This window comes from Meira miltonrushii (assembly GCF_003144205.1).
Source record: "Meira miltonrushii strain MCA 3882 unplaced genomic scaffold FA14scaffold_12, whole genome shotgun sequence".
NCBI lineage: Eukaryota > Fungi > Basidiomycota > Exobasidiomycetes > Exobasidiales > Brachybasidiaceae > Meira > Meira miltonrushii.
In genome coordinates this window covers 1-13,501 of record NW_020289954.1, presented here as the reverse complement: position 1 = coordinate 13,501, position 13,501 = coordinate 1, and the positions used below count along the sequence as shown (strand labels likewise).

Here is a 13,501-nt window from a genome sequence, read left to right as displayed (position 1 = left end):
TTAGAGATAACATACCAGGAGGGATCGGTAGAGGCACAATGATATCGATAAGGACTTTTAAAGGTATCACACTAGAAAGTATCGGTAGAGGTACCGCACGAGAAGGTAGTCGTGAGCGAATACCAATTAGCAGCTCGTTCTATCCACCATCCGAAACTTGTAATGAGTGGCAATGAGGTCGCTGGATCGCTTTATTCGATGTTTATGTAACAACACCATTCATTCGTACACCGTTTGATTGAATTCACCGCCATCGGCTGTGTAGAGCCGCACCCATTTTCAGCAAGGCGGGAACGACAAAACCAAGAATCCTCACGGGGATAAAGAAACGAGCGTCCCCCCGAATGCCTTACAGCTACTCAACAGGTTGAATGTTCCGATGTAGAGATCGGGGCTATCATATTATCAAAGAGGGCGTGAAACTTCTGTTAAAAATGAGTAGTCTATCATGATCTTACTTGACATAAGCTGACATTGTTGACCATCATCATACATAAAATACTCGAAATGTATGTCTCGATAAAAACGCAAAGCTTCACAATGGTACTGGTTGCCATTTTTTCTCAATGCATACAATGTGTCCCGGCTGGAGAAAGAAGGGTATGTATTTGTTTATATGAATAGTATCGTAATTGGTTCCGAATGTGTGTACTAATGATATATATTCTTTCCACAAGATATTTTCCAATTTAGGTAGGGCTGTGCTAGGAAGACAAGCACAAAGCACAGGCATATCTGGCAGCCGAGCTCAACCGAACGCAAGAGTGCCTATCGCTCAAGGAGCAGGATCGTCCACTAGTCATCAAAACATAGGTTTGAAAGCCATCTTCAATCGAAAGCCAGCTGGAAAAGGTATTACAGCCGTACCATCCAAACCAAGCAGCTCAAAAAGCAATCATCAGGTTCCTTCTTCATGGCCAAACACACAAGCAGCAGCTAACTTTCCTGCCCCTATACGTACGCCAGGCACTGATAATGGTAAAAAACCAATCGATCTTGGGCATGCACGCAATTTGATCAGGACGCATCGAGAAGAGATGCAAGCGTATCATATGTTGCATCGAGATTATGCTGCCACACATGGAAGAGGCACTATGTGGTCTCAATCTCAGATTGCAAAACATATCGAAAGGACGCCACAATCACGGAGTTGACAATAGTAACACTATCCGATGGCAAATTTTGTTGAGACTGTTGGCACAATACGCAAGTCTTGCTGACGGGTAACCATCGGGGCTTTGAATATCAGTAAACTGTATCAGATTTAAGTATGCTGTGTAGATGAGCTGTGATTTGCGATAGATGACACCCGCAAAAAGGGAAACGTCATCATTGTCCACCATCATCATCAGACGTAAGATGCGCATTTTCACGTATACCAATTATATTTATGAGATCCTGCTCATCCTCTCGTTTGTACAAGCCGTCTATGCTGGTTGCTTTAAATTCCGAAAGTTCCGAAAAGGCGACAAAGGCGACAAAGGCGGCAAAGGCAAAGAACAAGTGTCATGCCAGAGTAATGAAACAGTAGCTAGTCAGAAACCTGACAATTGGCCTAAGAACGCTGCAACGGAGATTTTCCCTGCTTCTGTCAATATGAAAAGGCTCAGAAAGGGCAGCAAACCGATCGAGCCTAAGCAGATTCAACAAGCTCTTCGAGCTCATCGTGAACAGTTCCATGCATACCATGTAACGCATCGGGATTTTGCTGCTACCTTCGCAACCGGCACGGAATATTCGAACACGCAAATGGCAAAAGATGCTCTACAGATGGCACACACGTCTGATTAACGATGCAAGAATTCCTTTAGATGAATAGCATTACTCCGAGCGTATAATACAGCCTCACTCGCCATCTATTGTCGAGCCTGCAATTGAGCAAGTTGGGTGAGGATTGGTGATTGAGTGGTGATTGTTATATCGTCCTTATTGTTTGGTGCTGTAGCGGTCTGTTCCTTTGTCTGGTCTGGTATATGTGCTTTCTGGCTATTTGTACTTTCTTCCTCTTCTTTCGAATGTTCATCTGTGCCATCGAGAATCTTTTGCAGGTGTAAAGCTTCAGCCCCTTGTATCCATCCAGATTTCAAAGCTAGCCTTAGAAGGACGTTCACCGCATGTTGGAGACGGTCTCTCTCTTTCTCCATATCCTGACGTTGTTTGTACAGAGATTGCAGCAGGGATGCTTGCTTCTTATGTTCTTTCTTTTCTGCATCATCTTCATCATCAAATTCATCCGACCCTTTCTTCTCTGCTTCAATCTCGTGTACTCTCTCCATTATCTTATCGAAATCTACTCCAACCCTTTCGGCTATGGTCTGGGTGATCAATCGCAGCTCATCCAAACCTTCTTCTGTTCGATCTCGCTGTTTTGCCCTACTTCGACTTCCTCTATATGATTCTCCAATGATCAAAGCGGTTGCAAGAGCAAACAAGAATCCTTCCGCTAATGCATTTGCTCCATTTGTCACCGCTTTAGCTTCATTTAGTGGTCGTATCTTCTGTTTTTCTCCATCTTTGGTAGAAGATGGTGAAGCAAGAAGGTTTGTTCGTAATGCCATTTCTGTTCTATGCATAAATTGTGCAAGACCGATACATATCGTTCGAAATCTTTGATGATTTTGTGCTTGATGTTTTATTTGCGTTGCAATTGGTTTTGCCAATGTTCGAATGGCCAATGTTGCAATCTTTGCCGTTGCCATCTTTAGGTGGTATGGCCATCAACAACCTTGTCATCATGTCCTTAACTCAGCATGTTGTGTTTGAATGTATGCACTTTCCTTTGTTTTCAACGCACGGTCCTTTTTAGAAGAAAGCAACACACAAACAAAGGTGAGCTTTAAATTTCAAGGCACTTCAGCAGTACTTTTGCCCGTGCGGGGATATGCGAAAGCCTTATTCCACGTGTGATTAGGCGCGCAAGTAAAGGTGAACAGGTTGACATCCTTCCACCATCTTACTCTCCTATCAAGATGAGACTCATTTCAACAACTACAATCTTAGCATTCCTTGCTGCATCTACTGCTGTTCTAGCAAAAGAACCTCCAACCAAACTTCAAGTTGGCGTCAAAAAGAGTGTTCCAGCATCAGAATGCAAGATCAAATCACAAAGTGGTGATAAATTGAGCATGCATTATACAGGTGTTCTGTGGGATGGCAAAAAGTTCGATTCTTCTTTGGACAGAGGACAACCTTTCGAATTCACAATCGGTGTCGGTCAAGTGATCAAAGGTTGGGATGAAGGTCTATTGGACATGTGCATCGGTGAAAAGCGTAAACTTCAAATTCCGTCAGATAAAGGGTACGGTGAGCGTGGTGCAGGAGCGTCGATCCCGCCGGGGGCAGCTCTTGTCTTTGATGGTGAGTATGATTCGAAGCTCTTTGAATGGCTTACACTCATTGCTAACGCCTCAATCTCTCCTACAGTCGAACTATTGGGTATCGAAGGAAGCCGAGCTAACGCTGTTCGCGCTGCTCAAGCAAAGGATGAGCTTTAAATTCTATCCGTATGAGCATACTGCAAGATAATGCAATGATCTTCCACAGCACCTTGGTTTGACTGACTAAAATGTGGATTAGGAAACTCTATTAAACTGAAAAGGTATGGATACAAGATGAAAGGGTTTCAGGTGTGAATAGCATGATTGAATGCTTGACAGGCTTGTCTTGCGCCGTGCACATATTCCCACTCTCCCTCGCTTCCGAATTGTTTGGAGTATGCTTTGGCTCGCTGTTCGGTCCATCTTCCGGAAAATCCGATTTGACTTGCATCGGATTGGTAAAATGCCAAACAGTCTGCCCAGAGCTGTTGAAAGCCAGCTTTGAATTTCTCATGATTCATCGGCTTTCCATCGGCATGTGCGTTCCAATAATTGACATGACCTTCATGAGCTTTCGTTGCTTCTGTTTCACCAAACGATGCCAACTGATCGACAGGCTTGGAAGCATGCGGGGCTCCCAGACCGGAAGGCAGAACGCCTTGCTCTACAGCAGAATAGAGACACCAACCTGCATCTGGAGGACCTTCTTTCTTCAATGTCCAAAAGTAGAAGCCGCCACAATTTTGATGATAGGCTTCCAATTGTGCGAATGCCCATTCTCGTTGACCGTCTTGATGGCTAGGTAGCCCTTGCAAGCTCGTATGATGCAAAGCAGCAGACCATTCACCAATGACAAAATCACCTTGCAACTTATCAGATGCATTGCTTAATAATCCCAAAGAAGGTCCGTTGTTTGATGGATGAATTTCTTCGGCATGTTGTTTGGCTGATTTGGAGTGATCGTTTGACGTAAAGCATCTGTACAAGTGATGATCCATCACCAAGAATCCCAAATGTCGATTTTGAGCTAATAACTGAGAATATTGTTCTACACTCCAACAGTCACCAAGGTAGAGTGGTAATCGGGTACCGTACTTTTCGCATAGCTCATGAACTGCATCAGCATACCACTGAGGTAATTTTTGATGATTTTGTGGTTCATTGATCAATTCTAATCCGATCACATTTTCGTATTGCGTAATTGTTGCAGCGATTGCCAAAAGGATTGAAATTGTATTTTTTCGATTTTTACTCTTTTCGAAAAAGTTTGCTTTTCCGGTTGATAAACCACAATGACCTTCGCCATTTTGTCCGCCCGGAGCGCCGTGCAAATCTATCAAAACGCCAATGCCATGTGAACCGGCTGCTTGGATGATATTGAGGATGCATTGATGTGCATTTTGATAAATCGGACTGAAGCGTTCGTATTCTGTATCAGCCATTAATCCTCTCACATTTGTATCAGGATGTCCTGGCAAGAAGTGGTAATACGAAAGCGGTAAACGGACAGTATTGATTCCGTTACTTTTCATCCATTGCCAATCTCCCTGATTGACAAACGTATTCCAATGTTTCTCTAATCTTTGACGGACGGTATTGCCATCAAGGGCACTACACAAATCAAATTCACTTCTTGCTCCTTGAACGCCTTCGAACAAGCTAGGTGTAAGCCATGTTTCCAAAGTGAACAAGCTGCCCAAGTTCACACCTCTTTGCTTGCGATAAGTATAAATTTGATGTTTGTTTGGATGTGCATCAAATGGAGCATCTTGCCATTCTCCTCTTGCGTGATTGGACTGTCCTTCGTTCGAATGACCAATTTGGCCGAGATTGGCAGCTTTCTTACCCAATTTATCAAAGAACTTGCTCATCGCTATGAAATGATGATGATAGTCATCTTTTGGATGACAGCATGAACAACATAGTACAACATGTTTAAGAATGTGCCGAAATTAATGCATTAGAAACGAACAGAGATGCTGTGTAACTTTCATGCATTCGATACGGCACTAGAGCAGTCTATCAGACCATATACACCTCCACGCAGTCGGGGCGTATAAAAGTTCCCGCCGAAATACGCTAATGCTTCTGTCTGCCTTGGTCATTATTCATTTCTTCTTACGCCACTGATTCTCACTTCACAACCATCACTTCTGATAACATTTCATCATCATTCTTGCCACTCGAATCTTGTTGGATCGTTCGATAATGCCTACCACTGCAAATGAGTCAAGGCATATAGCCATCATTGGTGGTGGAATAATAGGATCATCAACATTATACTACCTCGTCAAAGATGGACTACCATCAAATACACAAGTCACTTTACTCGAAGAAGCTCCAACAATCGCACCTGCAGCATCCGGCAAAAGCGGAGGATTCTTGGCATTAGATTGGCATGGTGCAGATACAGCATCTTTGGCAAAATTAAGTTTTGATTTGCATCGTCAATTAGCCGAATCGGATGGAGGTGAAAAGAAATGGGGTTATAGAAATGTTGATACACTTTCGATAGGGTTTGATGATAGTAAAACGCGAAACAAATGTCCTGATGATGTGAAAGGATGGATTGATGCAAAATATGTCAGCAGTGCTTCCAATATGGGAGGAAATGGAACAACTGCTCAAGCTACGCCACTTCCGCTCGTTGAACATCTGGTACAACAAGCCAAATCTCTTGGGGAAGGAAAGGTGAATGTGTTGTGTTCCACAAGAGCAGAGCGTTTAGAGTTGGATAGTGAAGGTCATGTGAAGGGTCTTGCAATCCAGAACATAGATAGCAAGGAACAAGAAACATTGCCAGTTACAGACGTTGTGGTGGCTGCTGGTCCATGGACAGGAAAGTTGGTGAAATCATTACTACCTGCTGGCACACAAAAGAACATTCCGCGATACCTGCGAAATGCAATGCGAATCACTGGATCCCGTGCTCATTCCATCGTCGTTCAAGCACCTCAGCCCACGACTGCTCATTGTTTGTTTACGGATATGCACTACATGCGGAAAGGATCTTCCACAGCTCGAACAGGACAAGCAGCCGGAGCACCGGAAGTGTATTGTCGTGGAGATGGAACGGTATATGCTTGTGGTGGATCGGATGAAACACCTTTGCCGGCATCAGCAAGCGAAGTTTCATTCGATAAATCTCAAACGGAAAAATTGATCGAACAAGTTGCACATTTATCACCTTCTCATCTTTCCAGCGAAGCAGGTGCAAAGATTGACAAACAACAAGCATGCTATTTACCAATCGCACCTTCTGGTCCCATCATCGCTGGTGATCAATCTACTGGCATCTACGTTGCTGCAGGTCATAGCTGTTGGGGAATCACACTCGGATTGGGAACAGGAAAAGTCGTTCGTCAAATGCTATTTGGTGAAAAGTTGGGTGCAGACATCAGTGCTTTGCAATGAATATTAGATTGATGTACTTTTTCTATAATAGGATTAACTTTGTACACTAGCATAATGCGCTCCTGTTGGACATTGTTGACCGAGAATAGCATTTCCGCTACGCATGTAACAGATGTTGGCTGCAATGCACCCTGAATCACAACCGGGTGATTTTGGACTATCACGACCGGTGAAATGACGGAATTGGGTAACGAGTTCGCTTCTCTTTTCCATTTCATCCGTCAAAGCACTCCAGAATGTTGCATTGAGTGGTGCTTGAGCGGGCCAATAACCTTGATCGGTCAATTTGACTGTTCCATTGGCAACTGCACCTGAAACAGCCGATTGACTAAAGTTACCATAAGCCTCTCTTGCCGAATAAAGATGTGTCCAAATCGGTCCATGTTGTGATTCGGGTAAGCCAGGAAAATCGTTCACTTGGGTATAGAATTGATCGTAATCATGAACTTCATACGTTTCCGGATCGACGGTATAAATTCGAACGGCTGAATTGACATTACTGCCAGGTGTGATGGAAGGTGCCATGAATGAAACTGCTTTTGCGTTCACTGATGTACGCTGAGTTCCGTTATTCGCATAGAAAACGTTGAATTGATCTTCATGGGTGTGTCCAAAGAAGATGTGTGCAATCGTCCGTGGAGCGTAATGATCGACGATTTGATAGAATAGGTTGGTAGGATCACTTAGACCATTCGAGCCATCCCATCCTGTTAAAACATGTCCAACAATCCATACACGTTCACGTCTTTGTTCGGCAGCCTCTAATTCATCAGTTAAGTAACGTAAGATACCTCCATGATCAGGATTAGAAGTTTGAATAAAGTTGTATCTGTTACCTTTGTACCAAAAGTCCGAATTGAGTGTGATCACACGCAATCCTTTACGAGGGCTAATAGAATACCCACCATAATGACGTGAAACTTGTTTTGCTTCTTCATGCGAAAACCATCCTTCGGCTTCAAATAATCGTTTTAGGTTATCCCAATCGTATGAGAATTGATCTCGTGGTCCTTTATCCGGAAGACTATTTGGTGATGATTGATCGGCAGGTGCGGTATCATGATTTCCAATAGCACTGAACACTGGACCGTTACCCAAGAAATGCTTCATGGTATCAAAGATGGCTTGTTGCGTGTATGTCACTAAATCATTGCTCAAATGCCAATCAGAATCGTGCGTGACCATATCACCTGTATACACAGACATATCAACATCTTCACCTTTGTTGAGATGTTTGACGCTTTGCATTGCTGAAACTGCCAATGGCCATGGAGCATCGCATTTATAGTTTCCCCAATAGACGGCCTTTTCACTGATATTAGCAGCGGGTAAATAGGATCCTGGTGGCGAAGGGGGTGCATGGGCTACTGTAGAGTTGAAAGAGTCGGAACGGCAACATTGTCCTGAAGTGCATTGTGCTTCACCTCCAACAAAGAATCTTGGATCCACGTGAATATCTGAGAAGTGTAATAAACGCATATGTTTCTTATTTCCTCTTTTGTCTAGGTGGGCGGGACCGGTACGCTTGTCAAGATGACTTACTGATTCGCTACGTTTGCGGATTGCACTTCTCTTGCTCTTACCGCCGAACCACTTGTCCAAGAATCCGTCTGCGTTCAGGTCTATTGGAGCAGGGTTTTTGCAGCCACTGGAAGTGCCGACAACATTTGCACAGAGGTACAAGCCATCACTTGGGTTCTCGCCATTCAAATCTGCATAACTCAACAGTTGAGTAAGTGAGGAGCCCAAAGTAGCGCCTGAGTATTCTCTTTTGCAGACTTCCGCTTGCGACAAGCCTGATTTGGTTGATGTGAAGTTGTATCTTGTACACAAATCGATCAGAACGCCAGGAACGTGATGTGGTGCTGCTTTGGCAAGCTTTTGCCCGAGTCGTAAGCCGGAGATACACCTCTGGCAGGCGATTTGTTGAGTGTTGTTGTTTGCGATCAAAGAAGTGATATTCGCTTCAATCTCTTTTGCGTAATTCTTGTGTGGTGCTTGCTCTTTCTTGTCGGGATAAACAGCATTTGAAGCTGGAGGTCCTGTTTGCAGTGGATAGGGTTGGTCGATACTCTGCGAAAAGTATCCTCCTGAACCGAATTTTGTCACTGCTGGACGAGGTTCTTGGGAGTAATTTCCTGGTTTGACCCTCCAGTGTTTGAACACTCCACTTGGGAAAGCAGAAGGTGCAGTCCATGATGCTTGATCTCCAGAAGATGCTGATGTGGTGCTCGATACAGCTTCCACTGGCTTAGAAGAGGCACTTCCTACAAACAACAAAGCCCAAGTCAGGGCGACACTTGATATGACAAGCATTGCATACGTTCTCATCTTTGCGAAAGAGAATGTAGTTTGTGCGGAATGGTCTTTTTCTTGCAGAGCGACCTTGTGATGATGGGGGGAATGAGAAGTTGATAATCCTACTTCGATGTCGCTTTTATCCTTTTGCCCTTCACAGCTTTTGTCGAGACTTTTGCGCCCCTCGGTCATGACGGATGGGTATCAAGGAGTGGATGAATGATCTGCACACGACATTCATTCGGCTTTATCTGCACTTTTATTACTCCTGATGCAGTGCTTGTTTTTTCTTGCTCCTACATCTGTTTCAATTAAACGTTCTTCCGTTGATGTTCTTCTTTTTCTTGGTTCAGGAACCGTTAAGAAGCATTGTTCTCTCACCTTGAAAGTTTAAAACATTAAAAGTATGAACTTCGGAAGAAGTGTTGTTGGAGCTAAAGGAAAAAATGACGCTAACAAAAACAAACAAGTGCTTCAGAACTGTGCTCGGGTGCCCCTAAATTTGTACATGTTAGGGAACGTGTTACTTAGACTAAATCGATGCATAATGCCGTATTATATAATTTCATTACCATCCTCCCTTTCTCATCATTCATTATTCAGGTACCGTTCAGGCACAGAAACGTACAGTTCGGTCAATAAAACTTGTTTGACAATTATTCGATTTGCTAGTATACAATATTGGACATGCTTGTCTATAGTACAGATGAATCTTCTTCACTGTTGAGAAGATTGTTGTTTGGCAAAGAAGCTCTGTAAACTTCCTTTCTTTGGCTTTTTGACTTTCTTGCTTTGTGTTGAAGATGAAGTAGGGGTGGAACGATTGACCTGAGGACTGCTAGATGTGCTAACACTCCTCTCTTCTTCTGGCCATGCTTGTTTGGATAGATTGACGGCAAAGTGCCAATCTTTATGATCTTGAATTTGAATGTCTAATCGATGCTGAGCATTAGCTTTTGCATCTGATTCTCCTTCTTTCATTGCGGGTATGTTGTCAAACGGGTTTTCATCATCGAAAAAGTCTTCTGTTTCAGCCTGTTGCTCCTTGACTGGACTGATACTCTCGGTAATTTCGGATATATGCTGTTTTATTTGCTCACCGCATTCATCACACTTCCACCGAAGTACATTTTCGTCTGCTTCCTCAATTGCATTCGCTATATCATCCTTGACTTCCTTCTCTTCCTCTACTCTCTTTCTCTTATTGGCGCTGCTACCGCCACCAAAGAAACCTTCGATCGTTTTTTGACCAACTTCAGCACGTTCCAGTCCACTGAAACCTAAAGCGATCGTAACAATTTCGACCGGTTGGGCGTCTGCTCCGTTTCCCATAATAGGTTTCATTCCTAATCGCATTTCATCGCAGGCTTCATTCCATAACCTTTCTGCTACTTTGAGAACGTCATTTTTGTTCAAATTGTCGACGTATGGAAATGCTGATTGCCGCGATCTTGGACCACCACGAACACGAATGAATCTCAAAACCAAAAATTTAGGCCACAAGGTTGGTAAGATTGTTGATTTCGCTTTGGGATCATCTATCTTGGATGCTTCATGTTCATCTTCCCATACTTCGCGTAATCGAGCAACTAATTCAGTAGACAAAGTATCCAGCCATCCATATGCTTCATCCCTTCTTTTGATCACCGGTCTTAAGTTCTTGGAGGCCAACATTGTCTTATTCGCGATCCTTGCACTAACAGGAGAATGATCAATGCCACGCAAGACTGCATGTACCCAAGCTGCTTCAGGTCCAAAATGAGCTTGCATTGATTCTAATGGGACGCTCCATAGATCTCCAACTGTTATTGCATCCCATAAATCTCCAATCTCTTTGCCTAATTTTCCACCTAAGAATCGAATTTTACCAACGGGTAAATCCCGTAGAAATGCAGGTACCGCTCTCGGCAATAAGGTTGTTTGATTATTCGGTTTACGATAGCCTGAACAAAGTTTTGCCAATGTCTTGTTTGATGCAATTCCTGCAGATGTTGAATATCCGTTCTGTTCCAAAACAGCTTTACGTACTTTTGTCATCAAAACTGCTCCGTGTGCCAATGCTACGTCTGTCCATGTCGGATTGATCAATTGATGTTCTTGTGAAGGAACGAATTCATCTTCGTTTTGCATTGGTGCACCATCTTCGTCCAATCTTTTGATCGGCATTAATTCACCACAATTATCCCATTCTATCAAAGGTGGCGTTGGCAGCGGTTCATCCATCCCTTTAGCAGTTTCAGGCGGTCTTTTCAAATGTGGATAATTGTGCAAGATTAGTTTCCGTACTTCTAACGTCAAGTCAAAATAACTTTCATCGATACTCGCTTTTTCCACTTGACCTAAAGGGCATGTTGCTTTAAAGGTTGCCAAAATTTTACGTGATTCTCTTCTATAAGGATCCAAAGATACTTTGTGTGTTTCAGGTTTTGGGTTTGCATGATATCCTGGTTCACTATCACCTGGTGCAATCGTTTGAACATGCACTGCCATTATATCCGGACAAAGTTCTTTCGCTTTTGTAATATCGCAATGTCGATTAATTCCAAATTCTCTTGCTTTGTATCCAATAGCGATTAAACCTGACCATTGTTGAACGGCAAGAGGAATGGCAAACGAGTCGATCCCTAGCCTTTGCGCTTCAAATTGTGCATATGCCGCATCAACATCACAATGAGCAATGACACGTAATGGATTGGATGGCGTTAATGATCCAGCAGATAAGAGATGTCTATATGTAACAATCGGAAACGGATTCTCTTCCGGAGGAGCAGTGGACTTTTGTGATGTTAGATTGCTCAAAGATGCTGTAGATCCATGCGATGCTCTTGCCATAATAGGACCATCCTTCCCTCCGCTACCGAACGACATGATTGATACATCAAGCTGCCGTTGTATGTGATGGTAAAGAGGTAAGCAAAGCATCTTAAAAGAGGGCTAAGATCAAACAACAATGATGACTAATCTAAGTTCCAACGCGTGTTACGCTACGCGTGTTTGGGCGTGTAAATTGGCGCGTCGTGCATGAGAAGAAGTTCTCGTTTGATTGGAATGTTGTTTGTTGTTTGTTGTTCTTTCACTATCATCGTTATCAAAATGGTTGTGCCAATCTCACAAGAATTCGAACAAGCACTTGTTGCACCACTAAGTCTGATCCAAGCAAGGTTCGAAAAGGGCACCACCACTTCTGTCCAATTCGTTCAGGATGTTCAAAACCAATTCTTAGAGCTATTCAAATCGGATGAAGCTCGGAACAAGATTCCATTTCTCACACCAAAACTGATCAAAGAGTCGCAATCTTCTTCAACGCAATTCAATAAGCTCGTACGCTGGAGATGCATGATTCAAGATACCAATCTGGGAAATGAAGTCCTCCCTTCTCAATATCGTGCTTCTGACGGAAGAGCAATGAATGGATTATTCGGAGCTTCTTCTCGTGCGGGTGATGGTGCCCAACAACAGGCTCTGGATACTGATGCTGCATTCAGCTCGTTGGCTACTTTGTGCGGCGTTTCTCTTCCTGCCCAATCTGAATGGTCAAGATGTATTGATGAAGGAATAGAGGGTGTTGGTAGTTCAGAAAGCAGTAGCACAAGTGCACTCACAAGCTCTTCCAGCTTGACCGACAAGCTACCACGAGGTGAAGGTGACGCCATTCTACTCAAAGTTTACGATGAGGAAATGGCGGAAAAGTTGCAGGTTTCACAAATTGTTGATGTGATGGGCATTCTTGATCAAACTGTATTGCCAAGTGCAGATTGGACGTCGATGGGAAGCGGTCAAGCAAATGAAGAGGAGAATGCATCCTCGCCTGCTGCCACGCATTCTTCCCTACACGTCATTGCTTTAGAGGTAGGCCGTCAACGAGGCAAGGCTGCCTCCAGTTCAGACTCGCAGAGCATTGACCAAAATGCACGATCAGAGCTGCTAAAACTACTCGAGAGATCCGTCGGAGGCGATTCGTTGGTAGCCGAATGGCTGTTGTTAGCACTCGCTGCACGCATACATACCCGTTCAGCAGCGCATATGCTAGGTGCTCTTACATTGAACATAAGCAATTTCCCAATCACTCCAAACGAGAACGGCAAAGAAGCAAACCTACTCACCACCCTTCGCGCAATCTTACCATTCGTTGCCGATCAATCACTCGATTTGGCTCACTTGAACGCACCATCGACGCTTTTTGCGCCAAAAAGTGATGCAGACGAGCGTGGTCTGAAGGCAGGCAGGCTGCAATTGGTTCGTCATTCGATCTTGTTCATCGATGAATCGAGTATGAATGAAGGACAATTACGCGAGAATGGGATCAACAACATTCGTTCGCTCTCCACCGTCTTGCAGACACAGAAATTGCCTTACACTTTCCCCTTCAGTACGCACGAGATGGATACGCATTTATCGTGCATCGTTACCAGTCAAGGAAAGAGCTTCTTGCCAATCGATGTTCAGGTTCCATGGCAAGGCACTTCAAGTGA

At 43.8% G+C, this 13,501-nt stretch overlaps 8 protein-coding genes across 8 annotated transcripts; 4 read left to right on the top strand and 4 right to left on the bottom strand.

Moving 5' to 3' along the window:
* The first annotated feature begins 1,017 nt into the window (after nt 1-1,017).
* FA14DRAFT_29128 (uncharacterized protein) lies at nt 1,018-1,823 on the top strand. The gene has a single exon (XM_025502143.1). The coding sequence runs from the start codon at nt 1,303-1,305 to the stop codon at nt 1,789-1,791; it is 489 nt and encodes a 162-aa protein (XP_025351580.1). The 5' UTR covers nt 1,018-1,302; the 3' UTR covers nt 1,792-1,823.
* On the bottom strand, nt 1,824-2,756 carry FA14DRAFT_29127 (OPA3-domain-containing protein). Its single transcript, XM_025502142.1, has one exon. The coding sequence runs from the start codon at nt 2,697-2,699 to the stop codon at nt 1,857-1,859; it is 843 nt and encodes a 280-aa protein (XP_025351579.1). The 5' UTR covers nt 2,700-2,756; the 3' UTR covers nt 1,824-1,856.
* Nucleotides 2,757-2,948: 192 nt separating this feature from the next.
* FA14DRAFT_29098 (uncharacterized protein) lies at nt 2,949-3,558 on the top strand. The gene is made up of 2 exons (XM_025502140.1): nt 2,949-3,357; nt 3,424-3,558. Exons 1-2 carry the CDS (start codon nt 2,970-2,972, stop codon nt 3,492-3,494), a joined length of 459 nt encoding a protein of 152 aa, XP_025351578.1. The 5' UTR covers nt 2,949-2,969; the 3' UTR covers nt 3,495-3,558.
* Nucleotides 3,549-5,228, bottom strand: FA14DRAFT_162815 (glycoside hydrolase). Its single transcript, XM_025499765.1, has one exon. It carries the CDS (start codon nt 5,186-5,188, stop codon nt 3,623-3,625), a length of 1,566 nt encoding a protein of 521 aa, XP_025351577.1. The 5' UTR covers nt 5,189-5,228; the 3' UTR covers nt 3,549-3,622.
* Nucleotides 5,229-5,313: 85 nt separating this feature from the next.
* Nucleotides 5,314-6,748, top strand: FA14DRAFT_29100 (FAD dependent oxidoreductase). Its single transcript, XM_025502141.1, has one exon. It carries the CDS (start codon nt 5,526-5,528, stop codon nt 6,729-6,731), a length of 1,206 nt encoding a protein of 401 aa, XP_025351576.1. The 5' UTR covers nt 5,314-5,525; the 3' UTR covers nt 6,732-6,748.
* Nucleotides 6,749-6,764: 16 nt separating this feature from the next.
* Nucleotides 6,765-9,047, bottom strand: FA14DRAFT_128445 (uncharacterized protein; the record flags this gene model as incomplete). Its single annotated transcript, XM_025496859.1, has 2 exons — nt 6,765-8,224; nt 8,270-9,047. The coding sequence occupies 2 exons, from the start codon at nt 9,045-9,047 to the stop codon at nt 6,765-6,767; spliced, it is 2,238 nt and encodes a 745-aa protein (XP_025351575.1).
* Nucleotides 9,048-9,609: 562 nt separating this feature from the next.
* On the bottom strand, nt 9,610-11,925 carry FA14DRAFT_162814 (DNA/RNA polymerase). Its single transcript, XM_025499764.1, has one exon. It carries the CDS (start codon nt 11,895-11,897, stop codon nt 9,747-9,749), a length of 2,151 nt encoding a protein of 716 aa, XP_025351574.1. The 5' UTR covers nt 11,898-11,925; the 3' UTR covers nt 9,610-9,746.
* Nucleotides 11,926-13,301: 1,376 nt separating this feature from the next.
* FA14DRAFT_162813 (uncharacterized protein) lies at nt 13,302-13,501 on the top strand (the record flags this gene model as incomplete). Its single annotated transcript, XM_025499763.1, has 1 exon — nt 13,302-13,501. A coding segment is annotated over one exon (200 nt), but the record flags the coding sequence as incomplete, so codon positions are not given.